The sequence below is a fragment of the Apodemus sylvaticus genome, chromosome 15 (genome assembly GCF_947179515.1).
Source record: "Apodemus sylvaticus chromosome 15, mApoSyl1.1, whole genome shotgun sequence".
Classification (NCBI taxonomy): domain Eukaryota; kingdom Metazoa; phylum Chordata; class Mammalia; order Rodentia; family Muridae; genus Apodemus; species Apodemus sylvaticus.
Genome location: NC_067486.1, coordinates 63,182,262 through 63,203,056, shown reverse-complemented (window position 1 = coordinate 63,203,056; position 20,795 = coordinate 63,182,262). Strand labels below are relative to the sequence as shown.

Below are 20,795 nucleotides of genomic sequence, written 5' to 3'. Positions count from 1 at the left end.
TTAGTATGTCCACTATGGAAATCAGTATGCTTATAGAGCTTCCCCCAAACAACAGAACATAGGCCCCAGCTGTTCTGCCCTTGAATATATACCCAGAGAACCCTTAGTTATACCACAGTGATACTAAACTCCCCTCTCTCCCTCCCTCCTTCCCTCCCACCCTTCTTCTCTCTTTGGTAGCACCATTTACATCAGGCAAGTTATAGGAAGTTATAGAATGAGTACAGAATAATGAATGAAGAAAATGTGGGATGATTACACAGTTGAATTTTATTCAGTCCTAAAGAATGAAATTATGCTTGGGAGATGGGTTAAGGACACTGGGCACTCTTCATAGGACCTGGATTTAATTCCTAACAACTCACGGGTTTGTGTAACAATTGATCTGATATATATCAGTTCATATCCCTATCTATCTATCTATCTATCTATCTATCTATCTATCTATCTATCTATCTCTTAGATGGCCTGGCTGTCTTCTGGCCTCTATCTGTATGTGTATGTTGTGGGCACCATGTAGGCAACACACCTATACACATTTAGCTAAAAATTAAAAAAGAATGAAAAATGGATGCAACTGGAACTTATTATGTTAAACAAATCAGATTCAGAACAACAGATGTTACATGTTCTCTCTCATTTGTGGGTTCTTGGTTATATGTAAATATATAAAATTCTTCTCACATACACACTCAGTGTGTATAAAACATGAAATAAAACCTAAACTCTCTGGAGAAAACGAATAATAGGAAGAGAGGGCAGGAGAAAGAAAATATATCCAAGAGTGCATATCATTAAATTATATAATATACTTGCATAAAACATCATTATAAATTTTATCTCTCTATATAAGAAATTTATGCTAGTATGATTAAAACAAAACTCCCTAGAATAAAATAAATACTTTTCAATTCCCTTAGTGGTATAAATGATCATTATAATCAGTTTCTCCTATTCCATGTATACCTAGGACCACAATAGGAATTTGTGGGATTACATTGAAGAATATATATTCAAAACATCTTCTAGGAAGAGTATATTTATTGTCTGGCTCAATGATACTTTAGCTTATAGATGTCTCCTCTATTTTTTTTTCTATTGTTACAATCAATTCTATTTATTTCTGTAAAGGAACTTTACCTACCTGAATATTATCACACATTTCTTGGCTATATGTTAACCGTTGAATTTCAGTAGGAGAGACGAGGTATAATGCCTGTCCTTCATTAGTAAAACAAAATGTCCGTGCTATTCTCATGTCTGTCAGTGGCAAATAATTAACATCCAACATTGGTCGAAGACTAGGTAAGCTGAATAGAGAAAAACAGTAAGTCTGCATTTCATATTTTTGTTGATATAAATGTTTCTTTAATAAAAAACTTGTAAGTCATTATTTATGGCTTTTTATAGTATCTTCAAAGATAAGTAATAAACAGACTTCATTATGTAATCACATATGCATGTACAAGCATGAGTACAATTCTATTTTTGCCCACATACATGCTTAGCACATACCCTTAAAGATTAATGTAGAGGCCCATAGTCTGTCTTTAAGACAACTCTCTAGTCTTTGGGCTTACGCAGCAACAGAGGCACCTGTGAGGGCGGTCTAGCCTGCCTGGGCACATTGTGCTTTGTTCCCCATTCTTAGACCCTCTTCTCAGGGAATGTGATTTTCTTCCCTCTTAGCCTGTCTGTAAGTAAACATGGCCTTGGCTTAAGGGAATGAGAGTAAGTAACAAATTAGCATTTATGCATGAGAAAGACTACATCTCTAGTACCTTTCTATCCTAACCCTGCAGCTCTAATGTTAGTAAGATTGTGTACTTCAGATACTGTCGTTAGAACCAACTTTACAAGCCACTAATGAAAAACAGTTCCACTCTCTGGTCATCATTTCTTGGACATGGAGGGCAGAGGTAACTGCTTTGGTCCAATCCTCACACTTAGAAACTACTCTAATTCTTCGTGTTAACTAATTTTAATTCATCCTGCAATATAGAGATAGTACCCAAAGGATACTACTTTTCTTTGAAAAATATTTTCTAAGTATGTTCTTTGCATCCCAGAATTTACTCTATGATATGAGGACCGAAATCTACCTTATTGGAATAAGTGTTTGTTGACGATCTGGCACCACACTGCCTGGTATTTTAGCCATCAACTTGTTATAAGACTACTGAGCAACTGATCCTTGGACAGTCAGAACTGGGGTATGCTGAAAGTACAAATTATCCTAAATATGGGCCTGGAGAGCTAGCTCAGAGGTTAAGAGAGCTTATTGCTCTTCCAGAGGACCCAAGTTTGAATCCTAGCACCCACATCAGACAGATGACAACTGCCTGTCACTTCAGCTCCAGGGAATCTGACACCTGCTTCTCGCCTCCAAGAGCACCTGAACACATGTATAACCCACATTTAGAAAATTATCCAAAATATGAAAAAATACAATAATGTTTTTTTGTTGTTTTTTTGTTTTTTTTTTGTTTTTTGTTTTTTTTGGTTTTTTTTTTTTTTTGGTTTTTTCAAGACAGGGTTTCTCTGTATAGCCTTGGCTGTCCTGGAACTCATTCTGTAGACCAGGTTGGCCTCGAACTCAGAAATCTGCCTGCCTCTGCCTCCCAGAGTGCTGGGGTTACAGGCGTGCGCCACCACCGCCCGGCTACAATAATGGTTTAATATACATTTTGAATGATAAATGAGCTGAGAGAAGGCAAGTGTACCACAAAGAGCACCCTCATAAATAAATGTTCCCATAACTGAGGCATGTCTACACCTTTAATTATTTACAGACAAGATGGATGGATCTTCACTGAAAATATTTCAAAATAGTTTAAGAAAGGGATAATCTGAAGGAGAAAGAATCAGAAATATTTGAGAACAAGCATGCTATGATTGCTTTCCCCCCCCAAAGTTTCTCCTTCACTAATTCCTTGTAGATCCACTCAGGTCTCTTCAATTAGAAATAATGAAATAAAGCACCATGAAAGTCTGGTTTTACTCTTCAGGTCCTTTCCTACTTCTCTTTCTATTTACCACAGCATTTTCTGAAAGAATGGCTTGTAGCAAGGTAAAGCCTCAGACAGTGAACATTTGAGGCTCTAGGGCCTGCAGTTTCTCCCTGGCAAGTATTCGGTTCTGCTTTGTAACGTAAAAGCAGCCATGGTCAACAAATGAATGGGTATGGCAGTGCTATGAACACCTTAATTTTCAGATATTTGAATTAATCTAATTCCCATCAACCATCTTATCTGACTTTTCCAATCATTTCATTTTTGGCTCGCAGGCTGTACAAAATCAGACTTTGTTATCATTTGCCAACCTCCTATCTGCACTACTCTTGGGCTTTGCCGTCGCTATGCTAACACTTGCTTTCTTAATGGGTTTCATGCAGCCCAGGCTGCCCTCTAGCTGCCTATGCAGCAGAGGGTTATCTGGAGCTTTGGAACCCTCTGTCTTCCCCGCTGGGATTGTAGGCACGCTCCAGTCGGACCACTTCGTGGTTTTGTTCCTGGTATCCCTATCCCTGTGCAGCGTTTGCTGCCTCTTGACCACCTCTTTTGTTGTGATGCTTTCCTGTCTTCATAACAGCAGCTTGCTGTCCTGGTCCTTGTTTTATCTCTTGGATGACATCTCAACCTCCTCCTTTGGGCTCTCTTTCCTCCAGCACCTAATGCAGAGACTGGCCCCTATCTATCCTCAGCACAGTCTACTGTTCATTTCTTTTTATAGGATCTGTTGATGATCTTTGCTGTTGGCTGGTGTCAGTTTTCCTAGATGGCACTCAAGCTCACATTTTTTCCAAGAGAGCAGACCTTAAATTGTTAAAAACTTCTGCTGGACAGCTTAGGAGCGCCTCAGGTGTTAAACTTATTTTAAATCCATTCTCAAGCTCCTTATTCACATTCTTTTCAAATTCCCCCACCTTCTTACCTGCTAATAGCATTGCTGCAATACAAAGTCCCCAAATCCAAATCCTGACACTTGGTAATCTCCTCTACCTTGCATAATGAATCAGCTTTGCACACAGCAGGTTTTCCTGGCCGCCATGCCTGCTCCCTCCTTGCCTTGCCTTGCAGATCAAGAGCCCATCAGCCCAAGCCCTGACGCCTTGAGTATTTCCTAGTGCACACCCACACATGGCTAAGTACCTACTTAAAATCCCATTTCTTATAAACTTTATACCTAGCTCCTCACTCAAGGTCCTTAGCTATTGATGTTAGTCTTCCTCTTCAAGGTAACTTTTTCTATTACACATTTAATGACTCAATGCTTTGAAATTTAGGGACTTAAGCTTGTCAAAAGAAATGTGCATTTCCTCTCTTTGCATTTTCATTTCTGTTTTCTAATTATTTGTTTGCTATCATGTTACTAATTCTTAACTCCTTTTCATGCCTAGTATATTTCACTGTAAAATGATTTTGGAACAAGGCAGAATATTGACAAACATGACAGTTAATTCTATAGAATAATTGAACAGGTTTTATTTTCTTGTAGCTTTTTCATCCAATGTCTACCATGGCATTGGTAAATTTATAAATTCATTAGATAATATTATTTATGTTTTATGTGTTTTATATGGTCACTGAGTAGAACAAACTCTCTCAGCTCACTCCTTATTTCAAATGTCTGATGACTATCAGTCTACTGTTGAGTGCTGACTTCACCTTTCCTGTGATTTACACCTTTAGATAAATATTTTACTGTGATTTCTAACATGTTAAATGAGAGATGAAAATAATACTTGTCTCTGTCTGTGAAAAGCTATGAGAATCAAGTGACAGTCTCTGTGTAAATTTCTTAACAGTGAAAGTAGCAGATGATTTCATTTACATATAACTTCTGTATCCAATACTTAATATATTCCCAATAACTGCTTGTTAAGTTAATGAATGAATAAGAATAATTCTTTCCTTGGATCCTCGATGTCAATAATATATGTGATATAGTAATATATTATATTGATATATATTAATAAAAATGTCAAGTATATTTTTAGTAAACTAAACCAAAGCCAGCACTCTCCACATCCAAATCACAAAGCTCTCTTTACATTGTTGAGTAATGGAACATCAGAAAACTCACAAACATAATGAAACACCTTATCAGGTTACAACAATATGAATATACTTTTCACCATTCGACCTTGTTAGCACTGTTGTCATTATCGGTTACAATAAACACACCAAGTACCTCATTATCATGATATGCCCATTCGCACAAAAGCAGGCCAGGCAGGCGCTATTGCACATGACCACCACATCTGCTTGCAATATGAATGACGTCTCTGTGATGTTGTGAACATAAAGGCAGGTCTGGGAAGGCAGTGAGAAGACTTTGGCTTGTTTTTCTGAGCAGATTATCGTATACTGGTGCTCTCCCACTTCTTGGGATGGAGACGAATAGTTCATGACCAGTTTCCTTTTCCAGGTTTTTTCATTTTCCTCTGTGTTGTTTGGATCCCTCCATACCTCATACGGAGGCTGCATTAAACTGCCAGTTCTGTCCATGCAGGAGAATGTTAGCACACCTCCTTTCAGTGACAGGAATGTACCTGCAAAAAAGTTCACATCACTCACGTGTGAAGCCCTGTCTAAGGCAGCTATTCATCATGCACTGATGGGCAATAAGTGCTTTACATTATGATAATTTACATGCATAATTTTGTAATATTGTAACAATATATAAAAATCAGTATGTGTTTGTAATATTGTAACAATATATAAAAATCAGCATGTGCTGTAATAACTTAGATTAATAAAATTTTAGGTCTTAAAGAAACCTAAAATATCAGTTGTCAAAACTTGTTCATTATATTAACGAGAAAACAGGTCTAGAGGGACAAGGACACTTGGGATAGGCCATACAACCTGGACTAGAGCCTCAATCGTAGTTGATATTAGCCTGGACTAGAACTTGGGTTTTCTGATTTTAATTTCAAGATTTGTTTTTTTAAAATTCAAACATCTATCATTATTGTTTCTTGCTTAATATGTTTTTAATTGAATAGAATCACATCACTTTCCCCGTCCCTTGCCTGCCATCAGCACATCCAGCAAATCCCTCCCATCTTCCCTACTCCTAGTCCAAGAACCGCAGGCAGCTAATGGCTAGTGGGAAAAGGGTAATCAACCCCTTCTGGGGATGAGCCCCTTTATTGGTTGTTCAATATAGAGTGGTCAGCCCTGGAAACACAAAAATGCAATTTTTTCATTATCCTATGTATCCTATATTATTATTTTAAGAGGCAAATTTTAAGTATGTATATAACTTTCATTTTTCAAGTAAGTTCAAATATATAATACATATAATAGATAATATATATACATATATTATTACATGTTATATATATCTATAATATGTAGTATATATTATATGTACATATATAGAATACATATTTATATGTGTGTGTATATATATATATATATATACACATTATACTACCCAATCCTAGTTCGTTTTTTAATGCTCACTTGATAGAAAATGCCTTTTAATTTTTCTGAAATTAAATCCTCAATAAATATTATTTGACTTAAATATTCAGAGTTACTCTATTCTGCCAATTTATACTTGATCTTTTATCTTAGCTAAAAGCTCAAACAGTGATGTCAATTTTATTTATGTATTTTGTTTTTTTGACACAAAGTATTTTCTTGTGTAGTCCTGGCTATTCTGGAATTCATTCTGTAGATGGGCTGGCCTTGAACTCAAGATCTACCTGCCTCTGCCTCTGAGTGCTGGGATTAAAGGCATGTTCCCCGCTAAGCCTGACATGATGGTAATTTTAGTTGTATGAAAAACAAGAACTTAAAATAACTAGGGTTATTATCAGGTTTTATAGAACTCAAAACTTTATTATTTGGGGGCTTCAATAAAATAATTTAAAGGTTTTGTTCTTTTATAATAACCACCATCAACCCTGAGACAAGTTTATGTATCTTAATTCAGAAAAAGGTTACTTACCTATATTTTTCAAGATTGAATGTCTATGGCAGATAACTACATATATGTAGGTATATGTTACTTTGTATAATTAGCATATGCTAATAACATAGCAAAAGAGCAAAGTATTCCATTTGTTTATCCATATATCTATTGGGTTATTTACTTTCGGTATTCACTTTTATTTCTTGATATATTTTGGTTATTAATTCCTTGTTAGATGAGCAGCTAGCAAAGATTTTCTCCCATTCTCTACTCTTTCTTTTCCACTCTTTATTTTGCTGTGCAAAACCCTTTAAATTTGATGCAATCCAATTTGTCAATTTTTCCCATTATCATTGATTATTAGGGGTCCTATTTGGAGAATCACTGCCTGTACCTTAATCTTGAACTGTTACCTCCATTTCTTTTAAAAAGTACTTTTAAAGTTTCTGGCCCTATTCTTTGGTCTTTGATTCCATGAAATCTAATTAACATATTTTATGATAGGTTGACTAATCTTTGCTTTGTTGATCAATTTCATTAGGGCAGATTCCTAAATCTTTGTGAACTTTTAAGACAGGTTTCAGGCAAGTTAGTTTACTGGATCAGGACTGGGAGGTCATGTAGAACTGGTGGTTTCTACTCAGAAATTAGGCACAATAAGATGTTATAACTAAGTAACAAACACAATGTGATCAATTACAAAGTAAGGTGAATTGGGATTCAAGAAACCTAACTTTAAATCTAATTCTCTAGCTTGCTTGAAGCATGTTGCTTGTCTTCTCTGGGCTTCATTTTATTAATTATTAATATAGAAATTACAATATATCAATACACAATGGGGACAATAAATGGTCCATTAGTTAGACTAGCATCACACAGGGACTTGCTAAACGTGCAAATCCTCAGACTTTAGACCTGCTGAGTCAGAGGGGGTGGGGATCCTTACTGCAACAATACATTTAAATTATTCTGATTCAAACAAGAGAGACAGTCTAGAAGAGAGTCTCTAGGTATTTTCCAACTCTCCAATTCAATGATTAAACCCACTTCAAATTTCCATATTAGTGGCAAGAGTTCGTTGCTAGAACAAGATAATCTATGTGAAAACATTCCTTAAAAAAGGAAGGGGGGATTTTATTCTCAGTGGTATTTTTTTCAGTTACTGAATCAACCTCCTTACTAGTTCTGGGATTGTTCAGATACACTGTATGATTCCAGTGTTGTATTCATTTCCTTTAGGTTATCAATGTGTTGGAACACCAGGGTCAGAACAACCATGATGAGGTACAACCTCACATCTGTTAGGCTATTTTTAAAACATCAAAAGCTAGTGATGGCATGGTGTGGAGAAACTAAAACACACATTGTTTGTACAACCACACATGCAGAATACTAGTGCAATGGACATGTGTCAGAACATTGTCCAAGAATGGAATTGTGTGAGGAGAATTTTGAGTGCTTATGAGAAAACTAAGAAAACAAGAGTCTTGTGACCTCAGTTTAATCAAAACATGGAATTGCTCTTGGAATGTGCTTTTGTGCCCTCCCTGGTGAGCTTACTTCAGATTACTCATTACAACTGGCTATTGTTCTTTGTTTATATGCTTCTATAGAAAAACATGTTTTTGCCACATGCAGCTTGTACTTTTGATTATATACAGCTTGAATTTAGGTGATCTTTCTTGGCCGTAAGGGTATAAATTGTCTGATGCTGTGAATAAAGTTGGCTATTGCATGAGACTTTAGTCTGCCTCATTTGTAGGGTCCATTCTCACAAGTTCCACTGCTAATTAACATGGTAAACAGACATGGAAAAGGATATGGAGATTTTCCAAAAATTTAGAAATGAGACTGACATATAATCATACAATCCAGCTCTGGGGTTGGATCCCAGGACTGTGAGGGAGGACATGCATGCTTCTCTACAGCACCACTCATAATCTAAGTCTCCAGTTGATGAATGGATAAACATGTGATATATGGATGCAGTGTCGTACTGTTTAACCTTAGAAAAAGGCAGTCTCTAACAGTTAGACGTGGAAGAACATTGTAGGTATTGCTTTTTGTGAAATAATCCAGTCACAAAGGACAAATATTATATGCATTTACTAACTCAAAGCATGTAAAGCAGTTAAACTCATATACACTAAGACTAAATTGATGGTATCCATGAAAGTGAGAAAGGATGATGAGGAATTGCTAATAAACTAATACAACGCTTTAATTATATAAGGTGACGTTCTAGAGATATGCTGTGCGGTACTGAATTATAGATAACAATGCCAGGGACAATACCATGAGGGTTTCCATCAATTGAGTGGGGTCAGTGGAGAATGGATATAGCAAAGGGATGGCGACCAGAATAATAATCACAGGCAATCAGTGGGTTGTGAAGATGAAAAGCAGAAACTCTACTTTCACTTGGGAATTTTTGTCACCTATATTTTTTAATATAGTTCTATTCTCTTCTCTTTTTACAGCTATAAATTTGGCTTCTGGTTATTCTTTTGTTTTTCTTTCAGTGGTTAATTATAAAACAATCATGAACCTAGCCCTATAGCTTTCTACTTTTTAATTAATGAATTTTAAAACACAGTGCCATGTTTATAGGAAATCAAGCAAATCATATATAGTGCCCTTATATCTCTTGTATCATTTCTAACCAGTCACATCTTATATTAATAATCTATTTTTAACATAATCAATCAACTGATGTTGGAACATTATGGATAGCTAAAATTCCAAAATAGTAGAATGCCAACTTGAAAAATTATAGAAGACAGATTTTTTTTTTATTGGATCATATGCACTAGATAAGGGAAAATCTTGCAAAGTAGATGGCAAAAGTCATCTATGTTTATCTATGTTTATTTTTACTTTGCAATCATTTTATTGTTTAAGAATGACAGAAATCTCTAAATTGAGAGGCAGAATGTTAGTCCAGGGAATTATTTTTAAATTAATACTTACTACTTTATTTTGAACTCACTGATCTGGCTCTAACTTAAGTAGAATAAAAAATACATATTTCCTTAAAATAAGACATTCAGTAAAAATTATTTTTTACTATGTAGCATCAGCTTAAAATACACTGTTTGTTCTTAGTAGAGTGAAGTGTTTCCCTGAATTTGCCACACTCATAGAGCTGACACTTCTGCCTGTTATCTATTTATACATATGTAAAACAAGTTAATACAAAACAACTGTCTCTAACTTCTTATGTTATATGTGCTGTTTAAAAATAAAATCTCTTATACTATATATTGATGAAGTCTTCTTTAGCTTAATATACATAAAACATTTATTATATGTAGAAAAAGAAGTTAATAATGATTAGAATCTATTAAACATATTTAAAGGGATGTTAAATGAAATAAAAAATGAGAAGATAATCCAGGTAGAATAGAACATATGACTAAATTGAGTTCTTGAGGTTCTACCAAGAAAAGGAAATGGAAACTTTAGATATCTACTTTAGGTCAAATAGCTTCTAGTTATTCTGACATCTTCAAGAAGGGTACAAAAATACTCACATTCTGGCTTGGCATAGAACTCTGGCAAAATGCTGCAATTTGTTACAAATGAATTGGACTTTCTTGTGCATTAACATTTATCTCAGAGCTTCAAAGAAGCTTATTTTCAAAGGTAGTTTTTAGCCTGGCCTTTCTGGTTTCCCATCATAGAAATCACTGTACTCTTACCCAGAAGGACTAGGGAGTGTTGAAAGGGTATTTGAGTTCTGAAATTCTCAGTAGTTCATATTACATAGGAGATGTATAATCCTCTCTATTGTCTGAAATCAATGCCTATTAGTAATACTTAACATCTAAAGTTGAATAAGTAGTAACAGGTAAACAACTAAACAAGAACTCTTACCACTTGGTAATACCACCACCGGGTCTGTAAACCTTTGTTCATCTGATGATGGCAGGTTTAAGGAGATAAGTACTACCATTCCCAGACTAGTTCCAACAAACAGACAAGGGGAAATGGTAGAGTCATTCTTCCGTGCAAAGGACTCCATGAAGTATAAAGCTGTAATCGCTTCTTTAGAATCTTTGTCAATACTGGAGATGCTAGAGCTCCTGGAGCGGCTATAGGAATTCTCTCGGGTTTCTATGAGCATTTAAAAAGCAGAAATCAAGCATTAGTGAATCCACAAAACTAGCCATATTTAATATCTGTAAACCATAATTATGAGAGAAAAATTATCCTTTATTGACATGAAAGATATTTTATTCAGGTCACTGGCTCAGTTTGAAGGTAGAGAGTCTCAAGTCCATATTATTAAGTATTATCATAAACTTAGGCAGAGTTACAACCAAACCTTCAGTCTCCTGAGTTCTAGCACAATTTTTCTTTTATATGTTTCCTGGACAATCACTTAAAATTCTTTAATTAGGAAAAAAACCATTAAATCTAAATAGTCAAGATACAAAAATTTGGATACCACTTAATTGTTTGTCCTTCCCATATTTTGATCATAGAAGCCATATTAATGATTCCTTGGCAGTTCATACTTACCAACAGTATCATGGTTACCAACATAAAAAGACCAATCTGGATCACAAATGTTCTGTGATCAACATATTGTATATCCTAAGCAATTAAAGCTATAAAAATTGAACTTTTATCTTGAGTAAAGAAATATAAAAGTGATTTATTTGAATTTGTTACAAGCTGCCTACCTATAATCCAAATCCAGTTCTAACTTTGCCCAGGATGAAGTAAAGAGTATGCCACCCATTAACACTGGCTTTTCTGAGAAGGCTTCAGCTCACTTAGAAAAGAAACAATAGTGTGGTTTTAGATGCTCTTGCTCTATCAGCACTGCACATGTGTACGCTCCAATGAACACAAATCCACCCATCTGTTCAACAGTAATACAGTTACACTTTTTCTAATTTCTGTAGTATACAAGCTCCTATTTTTTTCTACAATCTTTACTCACCTTTTACTCTTGATAGGTCTGAAATCTGTGTCTTGATAATTCTTATAGAACCAGAAGAAATACAAGTTCTTCAAAAATATTTTTAGAAGAAACAGAACTCAATATTCCTAATTTCCTATTTCTATCACTTACCAAATTTATAAAAAATAGCTCATTATCAAATTTAGAGATGAGACACAAGTTGGGTTTTCATCTATATACTTTACAAACTTAAAGACAGAATTATAGTTAACTGTTTTCTAGCATAAACTAGAGGCAGAAATATCTACAGCTCAAGTTTTACAGTAGCCATTTCAATGATTGTGCTCATACTTAACCCTCACATAGTATTTCTACTGCAACATTTACCACCAGTCAACACCGATATTCACAACACCTGTTAGAAAGATAATATTGTGATTTCCTACAACTCCAGGAGCAGATTCAATATGGCATAATATTAAACAAAACCTGAGTAATGAATTCATTATAAACATTTTTGAAAAAGAATTGATTATTGTTCGAAATTGTAAAGGATGGTATAGAGTTCTATAGCCAAATCTTTCCATTCTTTTCTCCTAAAATCTTTATTACCAGAAGAGTAAAAGCAAAATTACAAGATTCTGCTTTCTTCCCTTCCCTAATTTTTTTAAATTTTTTCCTCTTGTATTGCATTCATTCTCATACTTACTCTATAAACAAGGAAACAATACTTCCTTAAAAGTTTTACAAGCATTATAAACTTTATTTAGTTTTTATTATTTATTTATTTGTTTATTTTTGTGGTACTGGGGAGACATCCTGGACTTCACGCAGACTGGGTGACTGCTCAGCCACTGAGTTATATCCCCAGACCGTTTTGAACTTTATGCTTTGAGACAGGGTCTTGTTAAATGGTCCAGATTGGCCTTGAGCTCCCTTCCTAACCCAGGCAAGTCTTGAAATTGCAATCCTCCTGCCTCAGCCTCCCCAGCAGCTGGGATTACAGGTCTGTGCCACCAGACCCGGCTACGATTCTAAATTTTAGAATTTAATAACGTGTTCTTTTAAACGTGGTTATGTTCCTTTGATGGTGGAGGAAATTAAGGTTGCAGTTACAGATTATCTCCTTGCATAGCCTACCTACAGTGGAATCATTTTATTTTTGGAGATAAGGAGTGAAGTGAGTAAGGAATAGAATTGAAGTTATGGTCACAGTCAAACAGGATTTCAGTTTTTCAATGTCATGTAACTATTTTTTAAATCATCTTTTAAATGTAGTTTCCATTTCTTTGTCTCCCAGGACCTGTTATCACGATAAACCAAATTTTAAACTGTACTCACAGAAATTGATATGTTTATCCTACCTTCAGTTGTAACTGGTAAAGAAATCTCCATGCAAGCAGCTGACTGTGCCTTTCTAAATGGTGGTCTTCCAGGACCCCAGCGATTTACTTTTGAAACATCAGCACTGGAAAGACGTTTTCCAGAACTGCAACTCTGAGAGGTTGGACTTGTGCAGTGTCCATTTACATGGTCTGTACCAAGAGGAAGAAGGCAGAGTAAGTATCATAATTAAGTCTTCAGATGAGGAATCCAAAGGCATAGGTTAAGAAATGGAGGAACAGGACGTCCTCTTCTTCCAATTCATTTGGATATGACTAATTCTCTGTTATTTTAAGATTTAGTTACAATTTCAGATTATAAAAAAATCAAGATACTTATTGTGTATAGGAGATATTTTCATAATTGTCTAATTAACATTTTTTGAAATGTCATATATTTCCTTACTATGTATTTAACATATTGTTAAATGGCAATATGAAATACGTTTTAATACTGTACTTTTTGTTGCATTGTTTGAACAGATTCAATTCATGTAAGATTTGAAAGGACTTTCTTTATGTGGAATTTAAGGTATAGAATGACAGCATCATACTGTGCACCTGAGAATGGTACTTAAAATATGCCAGTTTGGAGTCATGCTCCTTACATGCAATTTCTGTTCTGACACTAATTATTTCTGCCTACTAAAGTCTTCACACTTTGGTTTCCTCTGTAAATCTAGATTATTATTACATATGTCATGCAGTTTCTGTAATTTATGGAGTATATGTCCCACACAGAGGACTGCAATAAACACTGCATAAAATCTGTTATGATCACTCTTGTTTCAGAGTATAAATATTATTCATTTATAAATTGTTCATCTAATGTTGGTGAATGTTTGGGTATTACTTTAAAAACTTCAGGCTAGGAGAAGACCTTAATGGTAGTAAACTTCTTCAGTATGGGTTACATCCACAAAAACATATTTACATATTTTGCTTAAAGTTAAGAAATTGTATTTGAAGTATCACTCATAGTTCTGCAATGCAAAGAATGCATTATGGACCATTCTGCTTTGGTCATCCTTGAGAACAAGCTATACGGAATGTCTACTGGCCATGTTGAATATGGAGAATGGACAATCCATAATAGGCTTTCTGTATGGAACAGTTTCAAAGCCTAAAATGATGTGTTTCCTGGATTCCTACTCAAGGGCAGGAATTATTTCTCACCATTTTAATGTGAATTAAATTAGATTTTTTCCTGTTAATTTTTAAAATGAGTGTTAGTGTTTATTAACATTTAAATGGTAGGCAATCTATATATATGCATATATATAATCTCATTCACTTTTCAATAATCCTTTAATATAATTTATTATTATTGTGATATACATGAGGAAAATGAAGAACTGAAAAAAAGGCATTTTTTCATCAGGCAATATTCTAAACTGATTTTCTCAATTGATATACATGCTTAAAGTAGATTACAGAGTTAGCTAAAATGTTTGGGAAAGAATAATACCTTTGACAATATTTTTAGTAGTGTTTGAGAAGCTGATGAAGTACATTGAAATTAGTCATTTTGGAAACAAGCAACTTTTATATTGAATAAAATGTCAGAAACTCCAGTTAAAAAGGCAGAAGTCATCTAATGAAGAGTTACACACTGGGAAGAGAAAGTCAAGAGTTCTATTCCTCCTTAAGTTAGAGCAACTGTTGACACTAACAGTTTAATGAGAATTAGAAAATAGCAACTACTTAAGGAATAATTTGCAACAATACCCCCATCCTGAGTACAGCAGTCAGTAAAAACCTGCCTTCTCCAAGGACATAGTACCTTGCTTTAGAGCCTATGGCTTATACACCATGCCCATCAACACCCCCCCCCACACACACACAAACACACACACAAACATACACACACACAAACCACATATGCACACATACAGACACATGCACACACACATACACACGTGTGTGTATGTGTCTGTGTGTATTAACCATGTATATAAATACCATGATAGATAAGAATTGATATAAAAAAGAAAAAAGGTTAGTTATAGCTCTGACAATCAACCTGGAAATTTATAATAATAAGACAGTGCTAAATCCAAAGAGAAAGAAATCTAGCTATTGACAAAGTCATTCTCTGTCATATTATTATTTTAATGTATAGACTAATCTAGAATAAATTTATATTTGGTTTTGCTTGACTTCTTTCTCTCATCCTAATTAGTCTAAGATTCTTTCTTGTTGAATGTGTCAAGCAGTCATTGATTCTCAGTTCTAAAGAATATTCCATCGCCCAGATATGCCTTTTTTTGCTTGTTTATTTATTCTTTGATGAGTAGTTTAGATTTTCCCAGTTATCAATTGTCTCCAAGAAATTTTATTGAAATTTTATTAGACATTTTCTTTATTTACATTTCAGATGTTATCCCCTTTCCTGGTTTCCCTTCCAGAAAACCCCCTATCCCATTCCCCTCCCCCTGCTCACTAACCCACCCACTCCTGCTTCCCTGTTCTGGCATTCCCCTATACTGTGAAGAGCCTTCACATGACCAAGGGCCTCTCCTCCCATTGATGTCTGACAAAGTCATCCTCTGCTACATATGTGGCTGTCTCCAAGAGATTTAAAAAATAAGTTTATCTTTAACTTATCAGATATTTACTACTTTTAGGCTTCTGTATTTTCTGGGTATATGGAGATTTCTCCTGGTATTGTTTTCCCCCTTTTTCCTGAGATTTGGATGTTTGGGTGCTGGATTCTTTCAGGTGTGTGTGTGTGTACATGCATGTGCACATGTGTATGCAAGTATGCCACTTTTTTGACATAGAGTATCACTATATAGCTCAGGGTATTCTCAAGATCATTATATTTTTGCTTCTCCTTTCCAAATGTTGGGAATGCAACAGACATGTGCCACTACATATGGCTTTAGCTTTTGTATAGCCAGGAAAGCATTTATTTAATCTTCATTTTTTTTAAAAAAACATTTCTATTGCATATACATATTTTAGGATTTTTTCAATAGTTTAAACATACTTAACTACTGTCTTCTAGCTTTCATTTTCTGTGGAAAATCTGATTCATTCCTGTTTTGGCTACTTGACATGTTAAAATGTCATTTCCCATTTCTGGCTAATTGGCTATATTTTTAGAACTGTGGATTTTTATTGTTTATCAAATTAGTCAACTATTCAGCATTATGTATTCAAGCATTATTTCTGTCACTCTCCCCCATTTTTCTCACTTTCTGGAATTACACTTATATACATTAGGTGGCATAGAGTTTTGTTCTAAATAGTACATTTTTGAGACTATTAATGTTTTTCTTATGTAGTGCTAATTATTTTATTAAGCCCCTTTAGTGCATTGAGAATCTCAAGGAGAATATTTTTATCTCTAAAAGTTTTTTTTTTGAATTTTATGTTTCTTTTTGACCTCTGCATATATAACCAACAGTTCACTAGCTCTAGCCTGTCTATAGTTCCAATGTCAGTTTCTATTGATTAAAATTTTTCTCTTCTTCCTAGGTTCTGCTTGAGTAGGTTCTAGACATGATTACATGTTATTCTTTCAAGATATTCAGTGTTCTTTAAATATGCTTCAGACCTTTTCCAGGACACAGTGATATTTCTTTTAAAAAGAGGATATTCTACTTTTATTTTAATAGAGTTATATATCCCCATTAACTAAATGTTGAGAACAGCATATAGGTAAGTGAAGTGAATGACAGCGATGTAAGAGATAGCTATTTTACAATGCAGCAACTATAAAGCGGTATGGTCTTAGCTAAAAGAAAATGTGAATTAGTTGTAAAGGTATATTGCAAATTTTAAGGAAACTACTGAAAAAAGCAAAGCAGCAACAACAAAACAAATATAAAAAACAAAACCAAAAAACTCCAAATCCCATAGTGTAATTGAACCATCAAGGTAAAAGATAATATAATGAAAGAGAAAAATGACCCTCCCTGCCTCCCAACTTTAAGCTCTACAGCATAGAGCAAGAGGATATCTCCTTTAGGGTAGGAGACAAAATTAAGCCCAGACCTTAGATTTTAATTGTAGTCCCACATCTGCAATGCAGAAATCCAATACTGAGCAAACTGCCAACTATATCACCAGACAAAACTTATAGCCTGAGCAACTAACAGTGTATTAGAAAAGGCTGCTACTTTCCTTTCCCTCCAACTTCCAATTCAAAGTAGAAAGCCAGTCTCTATCCATAGGGATGACAGCTAGCACAGGGCTTTGTTTGGAGCCCAGAGCCATGCTTTCCATTATGAAATTCAGTATCTGGTAAGAATGAAAGGCTTATAGGCAGACTAAAGCTCATGAACCAAGCTTCTAGACAACCATGAAAAAATCAGGTAAAGACTGAGGGACAGATTTGGATTTTGCTCTATCTTTTCCAGCCTTAGAATGAGTCCAGGACACAGTCACCCTTTTTTCCTTAAAATGCAGGCCAATGCAGATATTAAATTCAGGTGCAACCTAGTTTAGCATCAGACTTAGTACTCTATGTAGCTGTACTCACCATTCTTAAACTTGGAGAACTCAGCTATCACCATGTAAGTGCTTACAAATGCAGCTCTATTACTACCGTGACATTAGGTAAATACCTATGTTCCATTAGGAGAGATTCGTATTTCAGTCTACATCACTGCAAGATAGGGCAAGGTCTTGGTGGACCCCAAAGACTTAACAGGTTCTTATAACCATGACACTCCGTCATGACTCATTTAGAATCAGGATATATAGATAAGGGATGACATCACCATTTTAACCTTGGGCAGTATATGTTAGAAGACTCCATTCACTGGAGGTAGAACAAAGTAATAGGGTTAACATTGCCATAAAGATCTTCCTTCTGGTCCATGTGTCCATGCACATTCTCTGATAGACTTGTCGATCCCAACTCTACTTCCACCTGCTTCCCAGAAAGCCTACTCTAACATGGGACACAAGTGAGACCCCTGCCCTAATCCCCCTGCCTGCTGGGACCCCACCAAGCCCAGCAGCCTGAGTTCTACTGCCTTATTGAGACTCCATCTTTATTCCAGTCTGCACCTCTACCTGCACATTAAGTCACCTCCCTTCCCAAAGTCCTGCCTGCCTCCAGGGAGAATTTCTCTAGCGCAGGACACACAGCTCCACCTATTTCCCAGGAGTCCCAGGCCAATCAATACTAGAGAGAACTAGATAGTGAAAGGTGAGTGCAAGAACATAATCAACAGAAGCCAATACAATATTGCACCATCAGAACCCAGCTCTCCTACTACAGCAAGCTCTGGATCTCCTAACACACATGAAGACAAAGACTGTGACCTTAAATCCCATTGCATGATGATAATACAGACTTTTAAAGAGGATATAAATAATTACCTTAAGAAATACAGGAAAACAATCAAACAGATGAAGAAAATGGTCCAAGACATAAAAATGGAAATAGAATCAATAAAGAAAACACAAATGGAAGCAACACTGAAGATGGAAAACCTAGGGGAGAGAACAGGAACTACAGATGCAAGCATCACCAACAGAATGTAGGAGATGGAAGACAGAATCTCAGGTGTAGAAGATACCATAGAAGAAATTGGTACATTGGTCAAAGAAAAATACAAAATAATAAGTTCCTATCTCAAAACATCCAGGAAATCTCGTTACTATGAAAAGACCTAACCTAAGAATAATAGGATAGAAGAAGGTAAAAGATCCCAGTTCCAACATCCAGAAAATATTCTCAACATAATCATAGAAGAAAACCTCCCTAAAGAGATGACTATAAATGTACAAGAAGCTTACAGAACACCAAAAAGAATGGATGACAAAAGAAAATTCTCCTATCACATAATAAACAAAACACTAAATGTACAGAACAAAGAAAGAATATTAAAGGTGCATGGGAATAAGGCCAAACAACATATTATACTTGACTTCTCAAGAGAGACTTTAAATGCCAGAAGATCCTGGACAGAAGAGACTTGCAGATACTAAGAGACCATAGGTGCCAACCCAATCTACTATACCCAGAAAAATTCTCAATCATCATAGATGGAGAAACCAATATATTCCATAACAAAACCAAATTTAAACAATATCTTTTTGCTAATCCAGCTCTACAGAGGCTTAACTAGATGCAAAACTTGAACACACAGAGTAATTATACCCAAGAAAACACAAGAAATTAATCATGTCATAGCAAACACAAGAGATTCATACACACACAGTACCACCTCTACCATCAAAATAACAGGAACTTATACTCATTGGTCATATCTCTCAATATCAATGATTTACATTCACAAATAAAAAGACACAGGCTAATAGACTAGGCATGTAAATAGGATCCACCATTCTGCCACATATAAGAAACTCACCTCAGCAACAAAGATAAACACTACCACAGATTTAAGGGCCAGAAAAAGGTTTTCCTAGCATACAAACCCAAGAAACAAGCTGGAGTAGCCATTCTAATTTCTAATAAAATAGACCTTCAACCAAGAGTAAACAAAAGAGATGGAGAAGAAGACTTTATACTCAAAGGAAAAATCTACCAAGATGGTATCTTAATTTTGAACATTTATGCCCCAAATACAAGGGCACTCATATTCAGAAAAGAAACATTATTAAAGCTTAAATCACAGATTGAACCCCACACAATAGTAGCAGGAGACTTCTTCACCCCACTCTCACTAATGGACAGGTCATCAAAACAGAAACTAAACAGAGAAACAATGAAACTAACAGATGTTATGAAACAAATGGTTTTAGCAGATATCTATAGAACCTTCCACCCAAAACAAGAGAATATACCTTCTTCTCAGTACCTCATGGAACTGTCTCCAAAATTAACCAGATATTCGGTCACAAAGCAAGCCTCAATAGATACAAGAAAATTGATATACCCTGTTGCATTCAGTCAGATCAACATGGATTAAAGCTGGATGTCAACCATCATAGAAATACCAGAAAGCCCACATACTCCTGGAAACTGAACAACTCTCTATTATATAACCACTAGGTCAGGGAAGGAATAAAGAAAGGAATTAAAGAGTTTTTAGAATTCAATGAATGGTGCTGGTTCAATTGGAGGTCAGCATGCAGAAGAATGCAAATTGATCCATTCTTATCTCCTTGTATTAAGCACAACTCCAAGTGGATCAAGGACCTCCACATAAAACCTGACACACTGAAACTAATAGAAAAGAAACTGGGGAAGACCCTTAAGGACATGGGCATAGGGGAAAGGTTCCTGAACAGAACACCAATAGCTTATGGTCTAAGATCAAGAATTGACAAATGGGACTTCATAAAATTACAATGTTTCTGTATGGCAAAGAACACTGTCAAAAGGACAAAACGGCAACCAACAGATTGGGAAAGATTCTTCAGCAACCCTAAATCTGACAGAGGGCTAATATCCAATATATACAAAGAACTCAAGAAATTAGACCCCAGAGAGCCAAATAACCCTCTTAAAAATGGGGTACAGAACTAAACAAAGAATTTTCACCTGAAGAACTTCAGATGGCTGAGAAGCACCTTAAGAAATGTTCAACATCTGGCAAGGATGTGGAGAAAGAGGAACACTCCTCCACTGCTGGTGGGGCTGTAAGATG

General features: G+C 35.4%; 2 protein-coding genes across 3 annotated transcripts in view; both read right to left on the bottom strand.

The window, feature by feature from the left end:
• The window catches only part of Eaf2 (ELL associated factor 2), a 1,192,577-nt gene that overhangs the window by 584,919 nt on the left and 586,863 nt on the right, over window positions 1-20,795 (bottom strand). The gene's annotated exons all lie outside the window — the stretch shown is intronic.
• Stxbp5l (syntaxin binding protein 5L) overlaps window positions 1-20,795 on the bottom strand; it is a 331,615-nt gene that overhangs the window by 7,048 nt on the left and 303,772 nt on the right. Inside the window, 4 exon segments of the mRNA XM_052158363.1 lie at window positions 1,145-1,310; window positions 5,194-5,554; window positions 10,804-11,043; window positions 13,204-13,374. Coding sequence (XP_052014323.1) covers window positions 1,145-1,310; window positions 5,194-5,554; window positions 10,804-11,043; window positions 13,204-13,374 — 938 coding nt within the window.